The sequence below is a fragment of the Adiantum capillus-veneris genome, chromosome 14, assembly GCF_014529385.1.
Source record: "Adiantum capillus-veneris isolate H3 chromosome 14, ASM1452938v2, whole genome shotgun sequence".
In the NCBI taxonomy this organism is placed as follows: Eukaryota; Viridiplantae; Streptophyta; class Polypodiopsida; order Polypodiales; family Pteridaceae; genus Adiantum; species Adiantum capillus-veneris.
In genome coordinates this window covers 115191661-115212217 of record NC_140944.1, presented here as the reverse complement: position 1 = coordinate 115212217, position 20557 = coordinate 115191661, and the positions used below count along the sequence as shown (strand labels likewise).

The window sequence follows — 20557 nt, the reverse complement described above, 5'->3', positions numbered from 1 at the left end:
AGAATATAAGTCACCACCTTAGTGATAAACGCTCAACAAGCCATTATCAGAGACAAAAAGCTTGTAAAATAATCATACCTTGCAATTCTCATATGTCGCTTTCACCACCTCTTTGTGCAGGACCCTGGAGCTGATCTTGTCAAGAAACTTCAGGTATGTGTCATGAAAGTTTGGCTCAATGCTTGCCCTATGTTATTTTACCACAGTGAGAACCCTTGTGAAACAAATCGTTAATTAATAGACAAACTCCTAAAAAAGCACCTTTTCATCACCATATACTGGGCAAACCATGGATAATACTGCTCCTTGAGAACCTCCGTGAACTCTTTGGCTTTGGTATCTAGGTTTGCTGAGGATATATTATTTATTATAAAGGCAATTTTGTCTTGCGCCTCAGAACTTGGGGCCTGCAAAATTGAGAGAGTTAATGCAAGTTTAGCAGAATATGTCAATCTATCAGCTATACTTAGACAAGAGTACCTCAATAGGGGTGTCCCTCCTCTCGGCTGCAGCAACTAATGTTCCAATGTTTAATGCATGCCCAAACCCTTTCAATGAATATACTCCATCAGAAAACTTTTGACAACATTCTGTGCATACTTCATGGGCGCAAAAAGATAAAGACCTCCTACCTGTGCCTTTTGTCGGGGTTGGTCGAGGGAAGCCTGGAGTGGGTGCCACTTGAAATGCTCCTGGTTGAGAAGCCTGTGTACCCTGGCAAATGACATCAAGAAGCTAAAATACTACATAGTAAGTTATACATCAATCAGAAGACATAGTGCTGGAGCACAAATACATCCACAATTACAAAAATTAGCCCATAGATAGGTAAAAGGTACTTCTTTTAACCAATTACCCAATACAACAAGATGTTCAGCCTCTTGAAAGCAGACAGAACTTATCCGAGGGAAAAGTACATCACATATCAGAGACTGCACAATAAACTTGACCGTAACAGAGCCCTAAACCAAAGCGTTGAACACAAACAACATGAACAAAACCAAGAAACGGATGACCGAACTGAAATACACAGAGATACCTTCTGAGTGCTCCCTGTGTCAAAAAGCTGATTTGTGGAGGCAGAGTGCTGTAGTTGCAAATTGGATGCAGAAACAAATGGTTTTGAAAATGAGAGAGCTGTCAAAGAGCTACTCTTAATCTTTTCATCAAACGAATTTGAAGGTGGAACCTGAATCTGTTGCAACTGTACGGTCTGCTGCTGCATATCAGAACTGCTGCTAGGGAAAGCTTCTGGAATCTAAGAAAGTATGCAAATGCAGACAGAATCAGAATAGCACTGTCCTCAGACAGACAGTAATTTACAAAATGTGGTAAAGCTTGGAGTGTCACCTCTGTGCTATCGGCGGTAGAAACTGTGCTTACTGCAGACGGTGCTTGGGCTGCAGAAGTTTGAATCTCAGGAGAAGATAGTATATGGCTAGCATTTGGCTCAGCTGATAACCTAGCAAGAGCTCGTTCTATAAACTCCACAAGAGCCCCGTGTGCTTCACGCATGTGCGATATTTGTAAAATATGGTTACAGTACTGAGGCCATTCTACAAGTCTGTCCCTAAATTTCTCCAAGGCAGCTAACCCAAATGAGAACATCTGCAATTACAAAGTAGAATCCAAATTGCGCAATTTTTGGTGTGAAATGTCCTGTAAGATAATTAACAACACTTACTCTGGAATCCAATGGTTTCCGCAATGCATCAAGTACATAGCGTAGCGCAATTCCCAATGTAAGAGAGGACACTAGCTGGTGTTTGATGAGTGAGCCTGCATAATCAATCAACAGAGAACAGCATTTGCTTGTTACTCACACTCACACTCTCTCTCTCCCATGTTCAAAAGGGGATGCCCCACTTTTGTCAAATCCTGGGAGAATCCTTCAACAGATCTTTTACTTACCCCCCCCCCCTTTCTCCCTTTCCATGATTGATGTATAGCATACTATATCCACATTACAGATATCAGCATTATGTTGATAAGGTGGCACACTTCCCTTCAGGTCCTGGAAGGATCCTTCAAGAGTAACTACTCCCCCATCATTGATGCATACCATCCCATACAACACAATTCAGGATGGAGCTAGGTAGATCTGCATAGCATGATTGTACACCGATGTATAAAGTAGTGCATTTTGAGTCCCTAGAGATAAAGCTTCATCAATCCATCCACCCAAGATTTTCAGGTTTTTTTTTGCATTATGTTTTCTTGCTTTTACTTTCCTGAGCACCGAAAGACACTAACACTTGCACTATTGACTGCCAACTTGGGCCTGAAGTGGATGTTAATAAAGCTCCTCATATACATATACACACCCCCCCGTGTCAGTCTATTTTGTTTTTTAGCAGGTTTATTTTCAGCACTTGTGCTTTTTGCTGGATACCCAGAAGACACACATATGTTCGCCGTTTTGTCTCATAGGTTGAATCCGGCCTCTAGAAGACATTAAGAAAGATCTCTTTCTTTCTGTGTGTCACAGGCATACACACATCTCATGCAAACTGAGCATGATGAACAACTACAAACACCCATGCACACAATTTTCAGGTCTTGGTGCCTCATTTACTCACACATCATATGCAATTTGTTATGGCACAGTTAAACAGATAGTTACCAACCAAAAAGAATTGCAGTAATTCGCAGCTCTCGTTCTGGATACTTCGGGAAAAAGCGGTACTCATCGAAGAGGCTTTGAATCATACAAGCAAAAATCTCTTGCTCCCTTCAGAAACAGACAAACAAAATCAAAGCCCTTCAGTGATGCTCTTTTTGGTATGAAATCACAGATGTTATCATATACAAGCTTACCGCTTCACCCGCGACTCTTTATGTGTCTCTAACATCGTCACAACCGCCTCAATAGGCATCTCTCCAGCATATATCTTCCTGAAGTACATATTTGCTTCTTGCTCTATATCGCTGGAAAAACTTTCAGATGCAGACTGGTCAGAAGCACCCGCACTAAGTAGGCGAGGATTTACTCGAACAACTGCTGTATGAATACGCTTCGTCTCCTCCAAAAGTTCTCGAGGAATCAAATGATTCGGTGTGGATTGGAGAGCCTGAAAAAAGAAACTCATCAGCATAGAAAATACAAAATCAGCATGGACAGTTTCAAGAAACATAAGAAAAACCTTAAAAAATATTGCAGTTGTCTCTAAGTTAAGGCTGGTTGAAAGATTAGACCGATGTCCAGAACCTCCCAAGACTTCTGTACGAGCTTCCCCTGCAGCCCTCTCTCTTAGATACTTCAGACAAACCTGCACACAGTTGCATGATAAATAATCATCCCTTTAGATCTTGAAGAGAGTCTCAAACAGACAGAGGGGAAGGCATGCCTGAAAGAAAGAGACACCATGACTATTTAGATTGTCAAGTAGCCACTTCTCTAAATTCAGGATGTCCCGCCGAGATGCCAGGACAGCAAAATCAATGCTAAAAGAGAAAGGGGCTGCTTCTAACACTTGAGGCAGCAACTGTCAAAGCACATCATTTCATGAGCGTTCTATGGTTGAGTACTTAAAACATCCATTACAGAGGAATTTAGCCTGACCTGTAGCTCTTGACAAACATCAAGAATTCGTGGTATACTTGTAGGATCTTTTGAGTGCACTTCTAGAAAACCCCGTATAACCATCACAGAATTCAACCTCCATAATTGACGAAAAAGAGTAATACTCTTTAACCCTGATCCAAGATATGCAGGGAACAGGGATGCTAAAACTTCAAGTTGAATCAGGTTCCAAGTAGTCTGAAAAATCATTAAAATCATTCATCAGCCTTTGGAATGAATCAGCTTACAATGGTTAAATTAAGAGTGCAGAGCTAACCTTTATTTGAATGACTCCTACCAACAGAATATCAGGGCAATGCTTCATAGGAAGCTCAAGCATTGACCTGACAGCCCCAGCATGCCCCATTTCAGCAAGCTGGCACAGGACTCCCAACAAAGGTATTGACAACCATGCCTGATGCGTACCGCTAGACAGAATTTCGCTTCCAAGAACATTTTCTAGAGGAAACTGTTGAATACAAGCAGGTAAGAAACTAGATACCAAAAGTAATAAGTCTTAAGTCTTTGAATGCACAAGCTTGCCTGCCCCGAGTATGATCTCTTAAACTGCAAGATGTCAGGAGAGGCCAAAACTGCATATCTTAAGAATGAAATTTGACCTTCTGTATTCTTCCAAAGGCCACTACAAATCCTCTCAATTGGAAAGGGATCCTGACAACATACCATACAACCTTAACTCATTGTATCTTCACATAGAAAATATGATCTGCAAGGCATAATTTCCTACCTTGCAAGCCATCCCATAAATCCCCATTAAAAGATTGAAAGCCTTCTGATCTGGCATGTAGAAGCCCTCGTGATCAAAATTATCTACCACCGATCCCCAATCTGTTCCAGGCGCCTGCACAGCACCGACTCCACCGTTTAAAATATCCTTTGGTAACCATCTGATTTTCTTTTAAAACCGAACACGAACGCTTACAGCTTCACATAAACAATCAATCAAACTCTCAATATCCCAAGAATTTGTTGCCCATGGCCCATCAATAGAACCGCTGCAACTGAATGCACCCAAAAATGTTGCAAAGCTTCCGTGCCCATCATCCAAGCCTGTGTGTGTGCGAGCAACCATTGCAATAATTCTTGCAATGCAAGGTTCATCCAAAACAGGAAATAATGAAAGAAACTCTTTGCACTTTGTGATTCCAATGGTACAATTGTACCCAAGCTCCTCCATTACATCTGAAGCTTCTAAAGCATTATCCAGATGCTCCATCAAGTCCAGAGAGATAGGACAAGATGATCTAGCTACAGCTTCAAATCGCCTGTAAAAATAGCACAATATCTGGACTCTTGAGGCCGCACATACATCCTGAAATAAAGTACCAAAACTATTGCAAAGGCATAAAAATATCACCTCGAACACCCATAATCATTCACATCATCCTGCAACAGAGGCATCAACAAGAGGGAAGTATGTGCACCAAGAGGCAGCGACTTTGCAAAAGCAGGTATGTGCTTCGACAAGCCCTCACTTTCATGGAGAAATAACAGGACTTGATCAATTATGGTTTCAGAAGCCACTGCACTTGATGTCTGGCATAACTCTGCAATCTTGACATAACAAAAATGATAACCTGGACTCACCAACAAAACAGCATGAGAGTCAGTTGGGCAGAAGAACAAAAAGAAGCTCAACAAAAAAGGTACCACTTGCCTTGCTGCTGCCACTGCACAATCTCTGCATCCGTCAAGGCCAAGCCCAACCCGATTTGCTCCAAAAGAGAGAGCTTCAGAGTTTCAGATAAGTCTTGCAACAAAGATTCGTTGAAAGGAATATGCAGGACTGCCTCACAAAAAATTGAACTGAAGTTTGGCTGATGGATTAAGTGTCTTATGACAATCGCCAGTAGATCAATTTTGAGCTGCAAATTTTGCACCTCTCCTTCACGCGAATTCACTTGTTTCAAACAAGTTCGGAGCATGATAAGGTTGCTCTCACTGCCATACTCAGATAGCTGGAATGCAACAAGTTTCAATGTCACATTATTAAGAATTCACCTCATTCTATAAAACCTTGGCTGCATGACTTCAACCAATTCTCTAAACACCCTAATTGACACTGTTGATCCAAACACTCTGATTGACATTGTTAATCCAAACACCCTAATTGACACTTAATTAGCAGTCTTGTCACATTTTTCTTAACTGTTTGTGTATGAGTATACAGTGGAAGGAATGATCATCAAAATGAAGTGAGAGGTCGTAAACCTTGAGCATTGAGGACTCTCCTCTTTGATGTATTTGAAGTTGTAACACTGGAATCTTCAGATCACTTGAAGGATTAGAACCAGGTCAAAGCACGCCATGGCCTCAAATCACACCATGGCCACAACTTTTGCGACCAATCATTAGAGTTGCTGGTGCAATGTAACAGACTTGGACACTCCAAGTCAAGAATCAACCGCGACAGCACCAAATAACCACTTCAAAACAATTCACAGATCACAATAGATTTGCACTGGCCCGGCGGAGTTCCGTGCCTAGAGATATTGGCCCCAAAGACTGGTGCCCCTTTTGGTATTTCTTTTTGTATTAATCAATCATCAAAGTACAAGAGAGCGGTTAGGGTTTCACTCTCAGACTCTGCGTCCAGATGCTCAGAGAAGTGAGGCCCTCACCACTAATTTAAAGATTACAAGGGATGCCCAAAAGCAGAGCCCCAAAAGCTTAAAAGCAAAAGCAGATTCTCTCTCTCTCAATGAGAGTCAGTAAAAAAGCAAGTTCTCTTTTTCTCTCTTTCTCCCAAATCATAGCAAAAAGCTGAGATTTGCGTCGCTCAAAATTTCCAAAAATATATATTTATTTATTTACCACCTCCGCGATTTCCGGAAATTAGGGTTTCTGGCAGAAAGTAGGGTTTGCAGGAATTTTAGGGTTTCTGGCAGAAAATAGGGTTTTTGCTGCCCGTAGCCACGTCATCACTTTGTGACATGCAATCTCAAGCTTAAGACTCTCCTTCTTGCACTCTCATGCATGTCTATGAGCACAATTGTGTCTCACATGTATGCTTTCACACTGCGAACTTCCAACTGCGAACTTCCGACAACATCATATCAGCGTTGCAGAGCGTTCAATCCTCCAAAAGTGGAGAGGAGACCGTGGCAATAGGAAGCGGTAACTTCTACTGGAATTGACCTCCTGCTCACAACTCTGGATCTCGATTGGTGGCGATTGGCCAAGTGGCACTGATGGCTCAAAGTTGCATCCACTTTCCGTTCGCTAGTGTGTGGGGCTCTCTTGCAAGTTCTGTAAAGAACGCATGTTCTTTTTTCCCAACCATTACTATCTTCTACATGTTCTTATTTTTTAAGGAGGCTTCTTTTAGTCACGATCTCCCTAGCTCCAATGCTCAGTCAATGAGAGTACTGCAGGTGTGAGCATGGGCTGAGCTTTGCAGCAGTGGCTGCTCCTTTGTCAGTCCAGTGTTTGGTGTGAAGAAATCGGTAATCTGTCTCTAGGATTGTGTCACAACCTGCTGACATGTCAAAGCCCTGAAGAATGGGGCCAACTTACAGATGCCAACCGAGGGGCCTAAACCCTAAGAAGAACAAGTAGCACAAGAAGAAGAAGTCCTACCAACTTATGGGGACCCCGTCCGATGGGGCCCCAGTGACATAAAGGGATCAAAATAAAGCAGGACTCACACACACACTCACGTAAAGCTGATGACGTGGCAGCTGTACAAAAATTCCGGAAATTGCACTGACATGATGACGTGGCAAGCCGGATTGCCGCGTTTTGCGTTGACTGCTGTACGGAAATTTCGTGATTTACACTGGCAGCTTTTTGGCATTGCTTTTGCACCACATGCTTTTGAGTTTGATGGCCTTTCATTGTAAACTGCTTTTGGGGCCTAGGGCTTTTAAATATGAGGTTAGGGCTCATTCTCTGGCATGCTTCCTGGAGAAGGTGCAGAGTCTGGAGTATCGGCTTGTACTGTGTTGCTGCAATATAAAATAATACCGAAAGGGGCGCTAAGGTTTGGGGCCAATACTCTCTGGGGCGGAATTCCCGACACCATGTCGCGTGTCGTCTCTCTCTCTCTCATTTCTGTTTTTATTGAAGTGTTAAAAGTCTGTTCAGTCTATTCTTTTTCACGTGATGCCCGTCTTGTGACAGTGGTATCAGAGCATCAGGCGTGTGCTTTTTTGAAAGCATACTGGTCCTACCAAAGAGCAGACAGAGCAAGATTGCACTTTCAAAAGCTCATTGGAGATCATAGGTCCGTGCTGCGACCCCGGACTTATTAGCCACTCCCACCCTTACTTCATCGCGCATCGGGCACGCTCCCATCTTCACCGCTCATGTCTTACAGGGCATAAGCCATTAAGATCGCTTGCAAAAGCAGGATTCAAGATTTGTTTTGAGTCACTCAAAAGCAGTGCCATGTAGATGTTGATGTCTATAGCTACCAAGCCGCACACTTCCAAGGACTTGGCAAGCTTTCAAGGAAATTTTTGCCCAAAGTTATATGGTTTTTGACATCTTCCTTCGGAGTGCAACTTCTGGCAGAGTGGGGTATCCTGAAATGCTTGCCATGGAAACCCTAGCAGATGATAACTTGAATTTTCTCGACATCTCCCAGTAGATGTCTCTTCACAAGCAGACGACCTTGGAGGTCTAGTGCGATTGCTATCTTGGGACTACCATCGCCGCCAAAGAAACAATGTTTATCCAAGAGCTGATGGACCATGTTGTGCTCAGCTACGACCCTATGGAATAAACCTAACCCTAATTTTTGGTTGCAAGTTTTAGGATGGAAAGTCAGTCGGCTTTTCGAGCTCAATTGATGTCGAGATTGCTTTTCTTAAGTGAGAAATCCATTTGAGAACTTGTTTGGTGATCCTGTTTGGAATCTGTTTGAAATGGATGGTATCTGTTTTGAACTTGCCTTGTGCCGATTTGAATTGTTTGACTCTCGTTTTAATACCGGTTTCACTGATTGGTTATTTTACTCCCAGGTGGAGGGTGAGAAATGATGTTTAAGAATGCTTGTTCATACTCATGGCCCGGACCCTTGTGGTTATTTGCGGGGGATTATTGAATGATTGAAAACTGTTGTTTTTACTCATGGCCCGGACCCTTGTGGTTATTTACGAGGGGAGTATTGTTGTTGTTACTCATGGCCCGGTCTTGCATGGTTATTTGCGGGGGGGAGCTCCAGTGGTGTGCTTTTCTGTAAGCATACCGATCCTCTCCAGAACAGACAGAGCACTATGGCGTTCATGGATTCGCAGTGTCTACAGTTTCTCCTCAATGAGCTTCGTGATATGGCGTTCATGGATTCGGGAGAGTGTCTACAGTTTTTCCTCAACGAGCTTCGTGATATTCTTTCACGGCATCCGTAATAAAATCTCTCGATGATGCAGGGTTTCCAATAAGTTTTGAACTACATGCTACACCCTTTGATGCCCCGGGTGGTACCTTTGGCACCAGAAAGTACCAGTGGGGGAGTCTTTAGGAATACGGTGCAACCGTCCGACCTAGATTTAATGCAATTGCCTTTGCCATCGGCGTTGCCACCACCTCCCCGACCACCACCACCACCAGGCTACAATGGCTGGAGCCCGTATGGATACCCTTAGCATCCGTACCCGGCCCCGGGGTATGCACCTAACCAACCAAAGGATTTCAAAGATGGCGGCACCACAGTCAAATTTTTCACCTTTTCTTGGGTGAAAGATAGGAAAAAAGCATTGCAGTTCTTAAAGCAATTCGACAATATCTATATGCTTTCGAGAACTATACACAAGAGTCCAAGATTTCTTGAGCAGCGGGATTTCTTAAAGATAATGCTATGCAATGGTGGAGTTCAATCGTGACACAACCGCATGCTCCAAGGACCTTGCAAGCATCCAAGACAACGTAGTGAGGGTAAACGTCCCAATTAAAAGAGGGACCCCTTTTTAGAGGCATGTCTACCCCCACAATATTTAACCTATAAGCATCAAGTCAGAGGCAACAAGCCGCGAGTGTTTTTGTGGATAGTGCAGCCAGGTTGGATTTTCATCTATCCAATTTGTGTTCGATCTGTGTTGGTGGCATTGCCTCTAAACAAGCCCCAGGCACTCTGCAATTGACTTTGCTTTTTGTCACATAAGAATCACAAAACGTCGTTCTGTGTCGTTCAACCATCACTCAGGCTGGCATCTTTACTGGAGTTGGATGTTGCGCAGGGCTTTCGAAAGCACATCCTCAATCCAAAAATGGTGTAGCACAGTTCTCGCGGTTGCTCCCCCACGTTAGCCGCCTCTAAAATGGCTCCTTAACCCCATATGACCTCTCTCTTTGAAGTCGAAATCTTATTAAAATGGGGCAACTTGAAAATGCTTGCCACAGAGACCATAGACAACTATAACCAGAGATTTCTTGACGTCTACCTTTCAGTGTCTTTCTTTAAGTTCATTCCCTTGAAGGACCAGTGCGAGCGATACACCATCGGATTGTCATCATCATTACATGAGTATTGTTGTCCAAGCAAGTATTAACCATGCAAGAGCTTATGAACCATGCAGCAGTCAGCTACAAACTGACGAAAGGGAAGTTAGAGTTTACTATAGAAGCAAATCCGACTAAAAACCAAAACTCTCGGTAACAACGAACAAATCCTCGAGAGTCAGTTAGCCACCGATGTAACCTAGAAGGTGGTCGCTCTCATCGGTGCGCTTCCAGTGACCATACAAGGATATCAAGGAAAAGCCGATTTTCACATCATGAAGTTAGGCAATTGCGACGTTCTGTTGGGCATGCATTGGCGCGACAAGAATGACGCGATCCTCCGGATCTGGAACCGTACGTTTACCCAGATGCAAAATCACAAGCCAATCGTCCTCAAAGTTACACTATCCAACAAAAACCTAAATGAATTTTCTAATTGTTTTGTATTTAGATACTTCTAAACTCTGTTTCAGAAAGTACTTGCGGTGACGTGACTACCCAGTACACACACACACTCTCTAGCAAAGGCAATGATGACGTGGCTACCCTATGGGAACCCCGGGAATTGCAAGAAATGCAGGCAGAAATACTGACATGGCAGCCTCCGCATTTTGCGACAAGATTCACGGAATTCCGTACATGCTGATGTGGCACTGTTTACGGCATAATGCAAGAAGGCCATGTCATTGCTTACGAGAGCCGATTGTTCTCAAGGCCAAAATTGATAGCACAGATTTATGAGAGAGAGCTTTTGGCGGTTATCCATGCTCTTACTCAGTGGCGGCACTACCTACTCGAAGCGGATTTTACTGTTTTTACAGACCATCAGAGTTTGAACTACTTGTCAAAGACGCAGCTATCGGAAAAGCAAATGCGGTGGGCGAACATCTTGTCAGCGTTTTCACTTCCAGATTGTCCATGTGCAGGGACAGAAGAATTTGGTGGCAAATGCTTTGTCTTGGAAGCCGTTGGTTCTGGCTATTTCCGCGATACATGTGGGGGAGCAGGAGAGAGAGCCCACTTGCTGTCCTATGCAATGAGAGTGAAGGAGAAGAGGAGAGAGGCGCTGTAGAAGCACACGCAGAGAAGAACGTGAGAGAGAGAGAGCTCGTTGAAAACTGGGAAAAAAGCCACGCTATGCATTTTGGGCTTCATATTTGAGTATATGAGTAACTGACTAGGGGGCCATTCACACTTGGGCCCCCTCACTTATAAGTCTTTTTAACTTATAAGTTATAAGTACAAGGCACTTAGGCCTTTATTCCCTAACAACCTCCCACCTAAAGGCAATGTACCTTGGGAGATCAAAGAATTAGCTAACTATGATACAACAGCTGATCATGCACTTACTCATCCAACACCCATCATCTGTCGGCAATATGCAAACCGCTCTGCTGGAAGACTCTTGGTCAAAAGATCTGCAGGGTTGTCATCTGTGTGCACCTTGACAAGTGTAATGCTCTTGTCATCAAGCACACTCCTGATAAAATGATACTTCACCTCTATGTGCTTTGTCTTGGCATGAAAAACAGGATTCCTTGCAAGCATAATAGCACTCTGACTATCACAGTGTAGCACAGGAACCGGTGACTTAATGCCAAGCTCTTCTACCAAACGCATGAGCCACAAAGCTTCTTTGCATGCCTCAGTGGCAGCCACATACTCAGCCTCAGTGGTAGACAAAGCAACACATTTTTGCACTCTAGAAATCCAAGAAACTGCACCTCCTGTGAATGTAAACACATATCCAGAGGTAGACTTCCTGCAATCTGGATGTCCAGCAAAATCTGCATCTGTAAAGCCATGCACAGATGTCTCACTCTTCCCAAAACAAATGCACACGTCTTTAGTGCCTTTCAAGTATCTCAAGATACACTTCACTGCTTCCCAATGCTTTTTGCCAGGATTGCTCATGTACCTGCTTACCACTCCCACCGCAAATGCAATGTCCGGACGTGTAGCAACCATAGCATACATCAAACTGCCAACGGCTGATGCATAAGGAATCTTGGCCATTTCAGCCCGCATATCATCTGTGTTTGGGCAGTCATGTGCAGTCAGTTTTACATATGGAGGCAGCGGAGTACCAAGTGCCTTTCCCCCATCCATATGAAAACGATGTAGCACCTTATTGACATAATCTCGTTGAGATAGATACAGACGCCTGTTGATCCTATCTCGAGAGATACGCATGCCCAAAATATGATTAGCATTACCAAGATCCTTCATGTCAAAGCGATTCTTTAAGCTTTGCTGTAGTGCATCCAACTCCGTGACATTGTTACCCGCAATAAGCATGTCATCAACATACAAAATCAGCAATAGAAGAGATCCATCACTTGCCGTTTTGATATACAAACAGTGATCAGAATTACTTCTTTTGTATCCTTGAGACCTCATGAATGTATCAAACTTGTGATACCATGCACGGGGAGATTGTTTCAAACCATACAAGCTCTTCAAGAGTCTACATACTTTCTTCTCTTGCCCCTTTGACACAAAACCTTCTGGCTGCATCATATAGATCATCTCAAGCAAATCGCCATGCAAAAACGCTGTTTTGACATCCATTTGCTTTAACTCCATATCTTCAGAAGCAACCAGGCCTAGAACAAGACGTAATGTGGCAAGCTTTACAACAGGAGAAAAAATCTCATCAAAATCAACACCATGCTTTTGCTTGTACCCTTTAGCAACCAAACGTGCCTTGTACTTAGAAGAAGCATCAGATGTGACCTTGGTCTTGTAAACCCATTTACATGGCAGAGCCTTATGCCCTTTAGGCAAATCAACCAAGTCCCATGTATGGTTTTTCTCCAAAGACTGCATTTCCGAAACCATTGCTTTGAACCATTTCTTACTGTCTTCCCGTTGCATAGCCTCTTTATAGCAAGACGGCTCACCACAATCAGTAAGCATGACATAGTCCAAAGACGGTTCATATCTATCGGGGGGCCTTGTCACCCGAGTAGACCTACGCACCCAATGATCCATAACAGGTGGATTTTCAGCCTGTAAACCATCAAAAACAGCAGGCTGTTCAGCCGGTTGCATCGCAACAACGGGCGGTCTAGGAGCATCAACCTGTTCCCCTACCTGTGGTGCATCAATGGCAACTTGTTGGGGCTGATTTTCAGCAGCTAATGGCTGATTTTCAGCACCATTTTCAGCATGTAAAGGCTGTTGAACATTGGGCCTTCTTGGCTGTCCATATGTAACATCTTCACGGAAAACAACCCGGCGCACTTCCTCGACCTTTGTGGGCTGTTTGTGCATGCAATTCTCATTGAAGATGATATCATTGCTGCGTATGATTTTCCGTAATGCGGGATCCCATAATCTATACCCCATTTCACCATCCTCACCATATCCTAGGAAAATGCATTTATGAGACTTTGGTTCTAGTTTGGTGCGCAGTTCACTCCGGATGTGAACATAGGCCTCACAACCAAACACTCTTAAATGTGCATATGAGGGTGGCTTGCCAGACCACACCTCCTCAGGCACCTTTCCACCCAAAGCCTTGCTAGGTGAGCGATTAATCAAGTGAATAGCTGTTTGTACAGCTTCTGCCCAAAAACCATGAGGTAATACAGCATGTGACAGCATACTCCGAACTTTCTCTTGGATAGTCCGGTTCAACCTCTCTGCAACTCCATTCTGAGAGGGATTAAAAGGAGCCGTGAGCTCTCTTTTAATACCTTTAGTAGCACAAAAGTCAATAAATGCTTTTGATACATACTCCCCCCCATTGTCTGAGCGCAAAGACCTAAGCTTCTTGTCAGTTTGATTCTCAACAAACGCAAGAAACTTCTTGAAAGTATCCAAAACATCGCTTTTAGTACGTATTGGATACACCCACACCTTACGTGTAGCATCATCGATAAACGAGACAAAATATTTCTTTCCCCCTAAGGACAACTGTGGCATTTCACATACATCGGAATGCACTAAGTCTAACCTGTCAGACTTCAAAGAAATAGACCTTTTGTGCGGTGTTTGACTGTGCTTACCATAAATACAGTGCTCACAATGAGAAAAATCAGCATACCTCAAACACGGCAAATAACCACAACGAGACAGAGTTTGCATTCCTCTTTTACTCATGTGTCCCAACCGGCCATGCCACAAAGAAACACTTGGCTGCTCGGTTACGGCGACAACATGGTCACGCACACTAGATACATACAAAGGATACAAAGTGTCCGATTTACAATCCTTGGCTACAATCCGGGCCCCTTTACAAATTTTCCACTTGCTATCACCAAAAGTGGTGTGATAGCCTGCATCATTTAGCTGCCCTGTACTAATCAAACTCTTCTTGAGTTGTGGCACATGACGCACTTTGTGCAAAACAAAAGTCATACCATCAGCAAAGGAAAACTGGACACTGCCAATACCTGCAATGTCACATGCATAGTTGTCTCCCAAATAAACAGTGCCCTGCACCTCACCTGAGTACTGTGTAAACCAATCCCTATGAGGTGTTACATGAAAGGAGGCACCTGAATCAAGAATCCAAGTATGCATGTCCACATCAGAACCCATAGCAAGGGTATGTGCATCCACAGAAGAGGCATTGAGTACATCAGTGCTGCTGTCACTGTCACAACTACTAGCAACATTGATTTCCTCAATCAACACAGTGCTCTTCTTGGCATTTCCCTTGTCCTTTGCATCAATTTCAGCACCCTTGTTCTTCTCTTTCTTCCACTCATAGCATTCCCGTTTATAATGCCCTTTCTTTCCACAATGATGACACACAACATCTTTCCTACGAGATTTGCTGCGTGCCCTGTCCTTACTGTCAGATTTCTCCCTCTGTTGAGACCTGCCTCTCAAGTGCAATGCATTAGAAGACCCACCTGTGGTGTTCTTCCTGTTCATCTCTTCCATCAGGAGAGAACTCTCTACATCTGCATACTTAAGTGACGCACTTGAGTTACTAAGAGCTGTCCGGAATACATCCCAACTCTCGAGCAATGTGCATAGCAGAAAAGTAGCTTTGAACTCCTCATCAATCGTGAATTTCAGCTCTGTCAGTTGGCTGAAAATAGAATTGAATTCATTGAGGTGCACCGACATGTGCGTGCCCTCCTTCATGCGGAGATCCATAAGCTTCTTGAGCCAATACACTTTACTGGCAGCACTCTGCTGTGCATACAACTCGTCTAAACGCTTCCACATGCCCCATGCTGTCTGCTCATTCTCTACATTGAAGAGTAAATTGTCAGACACCGAAAGCATGATCGTGGAGCGAGCCAACTCGTCCACTTCTTCCCATTCTTCAACCTCCATATCAACCGGTTTCACACCCTGTAACTTAATAGGTTTCGCCTGTTTCTTCTGCAACATCACATTATAACATTGCTTCTTTCATATAGCAAAGTTATGGGCACCTTCAAGCTTGCAAATGTGCAACAAATTGCCACTTTCACTGCTAGAAGCCATTCTGAGTGATTGCAAACACTGAAACCCTATTTTGCCGACCTAAACACGCCCAAATGTGCGCAATCGGACAAAAAACAGCTTGCTGTTACAGAAAAACAGCGAGCAAATTTCACGCGAAATCACCCCAAAACAGCGTACATTCACTGCCAAACCCTTACCAAAGGTTTCCACAAGGTGTATACATCATTTGCTTGCTGAAATTCCCTGTTTTAGGGAAAAAATCAGACCTGTAAACACCTGTTTTGCTGAATTTTCAGAACCTCGTTGGTGGAAACACCTGTAAGATTGACCTGTGAGACTTGCCCTAATGAAATTGCATCAAATTGACCCCGAAATTGGTCAATTTCAGCAGAAATAGGCTGCTGTTCGCCAGTTTTTGAAACCCTAATTTTGGGGAAACTGTCACCGGAGGTCGATTCTACACGGTGAGAGGATCCCTTCGCGACAGAGTTGATCGAAAACGGTTGAATATCCTTCCCGCAGCGAGCAAAAACAGAATTCTGATCTGTGTTGCGAAGATGGCTCTCTTGGAAACCCTAAAGCTCTGATACCATGTGTGGGGGAGCAGGAGAGAGAGCCCACTTACTGTCCTATGCAATGAGAGTGAAGGAGAAGAGGAGAGAGGCGTTGTAGAAGCACACGCAGAGAAGAACGTGAGAGAGAGAGAGAGAGAGAGCTCGTTGAAAACTGGGAAAAAAGCCACGCTATGCATTTTGGGCTTCATACTTGAGTATATGAGTAAGTGACTAGGGGGCCATTCACACTTGGGCCCCCTCACTTATAAGTCTTTTTAACTTATAAGTTATAAGTACAAGGCACTTAGGCCTTTATTCCCTAACAAAACATCATAGGAGCTTCGAGGATATGGTCGACCAGTATGCCACAGATACGGATTTTGCAAACGTTTTCACACGGATACGGGATGGGGATACAGTGGCGGTATATTCCATTCGGGATGGCTACTTGATGAGGAAAACCATGTTGTGCGTTACACAGCCGTTGAGGGAAAATGTTATGACCGAATGCCACTGTCCGCCTGATACGGGTAACTGCGGCATTGCTACCACCATGAAAGGGGTAGAGAGATACTTCTTTTGGCCGAGACTCAAGAAGGATGTGGACGAGTTTGTGCGCAATTGCTTCGTATGCCAGAAGGTCAAGTTTGACAGGCATAAAGCACAGGGATTATTGCAGCCTTTGCCCATACGCACCCACCCCTGGGAAAGTATTGCAATGGATTTATTTTTTATCTCCCGAGAACACAGAGTGGCCACGATGGTATCTCAACTGTTATTGACAGATTTAGCAAGCAGGCTCATTTCATTCCAATGAAGCAAACAGTCAAGCCGGATCATTTAGCAAGACTGTTTGTGGCCCAGATTTTCAGATTACATGGCATGCCCGAGACGATTGTCTCCGACAGGGACCCCAAATTTACGAGTTTGTTTTGGAAGGCAATTTGGAAGAACATCGGCACGTGGTTGCAATTCTCGTCATCTTTCCACCCACAGACTAACGGGCAATCGCCAATTCAGTGGTTTTACATTTATTGAAGTCCTACATCTCAAATTAGAAGACTCAATGGAAAAAGTATCTACCTTTGGTGGAATTTTCCTACAACAACACGATACACTCTTCGACAGGGAAGGCACCATTTGAGATTATTGAAGGTGCTGCGAAGGTTCCACCCTTCCTAAGCACCAAAGATAAGATTTTTGAAGCTGATGAGTACACGCGCGACTTAGACACAGCTTTTGCCAAGGTCCGCGAGGCTTTGCAGAAAGCTTAGGAAATACAGAAAAAGGCAGCGGATCGCCATCGTCGCGATTTGAAATTGAAGGAGGATGATTGGGTGCTCTTACGTTTTGAGAAGGCACGCCTGAGAAAGAAGAAGAGAAAGGAGAGGCTTTTTCCAAAGCTTAGCATGCAATACTACGGACCTTTCCAAATCTCCGAAAAGATCAATGATGTCTCCTTCCGACTGAAACTATGTGCCACTTGGAGGATTCACAATGCATTTCATGTGAGTCTCTTGAAACCTTTTAAAGGTGATGTGCCCGAAGATGGGGTAACTGCATTGCCAATAAATCATGCTCTAAGATCCGAACGAATGTTGAATGTGATTTGTCATATGATGTCCTGTGATGTCAAGTGATGTCGTATCATGGGACTATCGATTGGTACATGTGCTAGATGTGTGTTCCTAGTGCATCGGTACTAACAGTCAGTGTCTGCTAAGGCAGTTTATGGCTTTTGTTTGTTTTGCAAGCATAATCGAGGGTGATTACAATGCTTTCAAGAGGGGGGTATGTCACAAACTGGTGACGTGGCTGCCCAGTACACACACACACAACCCTCGCAAGGACCCCTTGGCGGGCTGCATGGTGGCGTGGCTGCAATAGACCCGCCGAAATGCTGACCAAGCTGGCTGCGGCGTCAATTGCAGAAAAAGCTGCCACGTGGCATTGTGTACGGATTCAGCGTTTTACGGCAATGCTTTTTTGGGGCAGTTTTGCGTGGATGACTGCTTTTTGCTGGCTATGCAAATTGAGAGTTAGAGAGAGAGCTTTTATTTTAAAAAAGCTTTGTTTTATTTTGCAAGCAAGAGAGAAAGAGCCTTTGCTTTATTTTTCAAAGCTTTGAACTTAAAGCTTTTAGGACAGCTTTTGGGGCTCTGCTTTTAGCATCCCTTGTAATCTCTTTAAATATGTGGGTAGGCCACTCATAACTCAGAGCATCTGGATGCAGAGTCTTGAGTGTGAGCGCCTGCCTGCACTCTTGTACTTTGACACAGATTAATACAAAAAACAATACCGAAAGGGACGTCAGTCTTTGGGGCCAATGTCTCTAGACACAGAACTCCGTCGGGCCAGTGTCGAATCAATTGTGAACTGTGAACTGTTTTGAAGTGTTTATTTGTGGTCTCGCGGTAGATTCTTGACTTGGAGTGTCCAAGTTTGTTGCAGAAGACCCAAGGTAAACCGCTCAATCTGCTCTCTGAACGAGCTCATCTTAAATGAAGAGGCTGGTAGAAAAGAGCTCCAGATTCTCTCACAATATGTGTCCAAAATATCCTTCTTGGTCATCCGAAGATGGTTCCAAGCAGTTCGTATGTCGCATTCGTACTCTCGAGTCAGTCAAGAAGAAATAAAAAGCCTTTTAAATTTCAGCCATTTAACTGGCGCTTTCCTGTTCAACAGAAGCATGGACCACCATGTTTGAGCATTTCCCCTGAAGTAGGAAGTAGTTCTCCGAATCTTGGAGTGCTCTGAGTAACGCCCTCCAGAGAAAGCTATGTCAACCTGCTGTATGAAGGCTGAAGCCTTCGAAGCATCTCTAAAACCAGAGAAAGTGTTAAATTTAACTGACTGTCCACCTTCTTTAAACTCTCGGACTTTCTTGCTTTTATCTGGTTGGCTTTGTAAAAATTCTTCTTTGTAAATACTGGTTGACTTTGTAAAAATTCTTCTTTGTAAATACCGGTTGGCTTGAATAGAATCTGCGATCGTCGGAGTCCGAACCTATCCGAAGATGAGTCCTCTGAAGAACTGTCTGAAACTGGGCGAGGTTTAGATTGCCCTTTTGCGTTTTACATGGTCTGAAGACAGTAAAATCCGCTCTGAGTAGGTAATGTCGCCACTGAGTAAGAGCATGGATAACCACCAAAAGCTCTTTCTCATAATCTGTGTTGTCAATTCCGGCCTTGAAAACAATCGGCTTTTGTAGGCAATGACATGGCCTTCTTGCATTAAAACTGCACCCAGACTACGACCACAAGCATCACAATATACTTCGAATGACTTCTGCAATTCCGGCAAAGTCAAAACTGGTCCTATAGTCAATTCTCCAAACTCTGCACCTTCTCCAAGAAGCATGCCAGAGAATGAGCCCTAGCCTCATATTTAAAGGCTCTTAGCCTGAAAAGCAGTTACAATAAAAAGCCTTTAAAACTCAAAAGCTTCTGGTCCAAAAAGCAATGTCAAAAGCTGCCAGCATAATTTACAGAAATACGTACAGCTTACCGCGTCATCAGCCAACGCAAAACGCAAAAATCGGTATAGCCTGCCACGTCATCATGCCAACGCACTTTTTGGAAATCTGCCACGTCATCAATTTTGCGTGTCTGGATCCTGCTTTATTTTCTTCCTTTATGTCACTTGGAGCTCCATCGAACGGGATCCCCATAAGTTGGTAGGACTTCTCCTGTTACTTGTTCTTCTTAGGGTTTAGGCCCCTCGGCCACAACTGCAAGTTGGCTCCATTCTTTAGGCTTTGACACGTCAGCAATTTGTTACATCTCCCCTTCTTGAAAGAGAGTAATCGTCCGCGATTATAGCATATCTGCAAAACAACTCAAGTTAGCTCAAAAATTTCCGAGGGTCATTCCGAGGGACATTCCGAGGGACAATCAATTTACTCTTTTTATTAAGGAATTAGCTTCTCCTTTCGGTTGTTTTGATCAAGGAGTTAGCTTCTCCTTTCCTCCAGATCGGAACTCTTGATATTCCGACGTAGTAAAATTAGCCATCACACCCAAACCGTACTAATCTTCCACGGGTGTCTTGATGCACTAAAATAACATACCCAGGCAATCTCATCCAATTAGGAATATTCAGTAATTGGCACATCACAATGCAACACAAATGCTTTACATATGCATGTTACAAGACACAACAAACAGCGCTTCTGAGCACTCCCCCGAGACAAACGGTCTGCGATATGAAGCTACTAAACAAACGACTATGTCGTCACTCCCCCCGCAAATAACCTAAAAAGGTCCGGGCCATGAGCTCAGAGGACTGTACAACCAAACGCTCCCCAGGCATCGGCCTGCGTCGTTCGAAAGTTTTCTAGCTTACAACCAAACACTCCCCAGGCATCAGCCTACGTCATTTGGAAGTTTTCTAGCATACAACGGAACGCTCCCCAAGCATCGGTCTGCGTCGTTCCGAGGTTTTCAAACATACAACGAAACGCTCCCCAAGCATCGGCCTGCGTCGTTCCGAGGTTCAAACAATACCAAAACAGTATTTCTCACTTCTCCACCCGGGAGTAAAATCACCAATCATTCAAACCAATATC

At 43.8% G+C, this 20557-nt stretch overlaps 1 protein-coding gene across 2 annotated transcripts in view; it reads right to left on the bottom strand.

Moving 5' to 3' along the window:
* Nucleotides 1-20557, bottom strand: part of LOC147442979 (transcription regulator) — a 111371-nt gene that overhangs the window by 58163 nt on the left and 32651 nt on the right. Inside the window, exons 2-20 of one of the 2 annotated variants that reach the window (XM_086528939.1) lie at nt 5241-5541; nt 4941-5160; nt 4506-4848; nt 4311-4424; nt 4106-4234; nt 3840-4031; nt 3563-3760; nt 3348-3485; nt 3144-3269; nt 2818-3071; nt 2628-2731; nt 1685-1779; nt 1351-1608; nt 1190-1258; nt 1040-1087; nt 633-714; nt 481-548; nt 262-407; nt 79-187 (exon numbers count right to left, since the gene is read on the bottom strand). In XM_086528939.1, coding sequence (XP_086385065.1) covers nt 79-187; nt 262-407; nt 481-548; nt 633-714; nt 1040-1087; nt 1190-1258; nt 1351-1608; nt 1685-1779; nt 2628-2731; nt 2818-3071; nt 3144-3269; nt 3348-3485; nt 3563-3760; nt 3840-4031; nt 4106-4234; nt 4311-4424; nt 4506-4848; nt 4941-5160; nt 5241-5541 — 2994 coding nt within the window. Of the gene's footprint in view, nt 1-78; nt 188-261; nt 408-480; nt 549-632; nt 715-1039; nt 1259-1350; nt 1609-1684; nt 1780-2627; nt 2732-2817; nt 3072-3143; nt 3270-3347; nt 3486-3562; nt 3761-3839; nt 4032-4105; nt 4235-4310; nt 4425-4505; nt 4849-4940; nt 5161-5240; nt 5542-20557 lie in introns of both variants that reach the window. The other variant, XM_086528938.1, reaches the window with a different exon arrangement.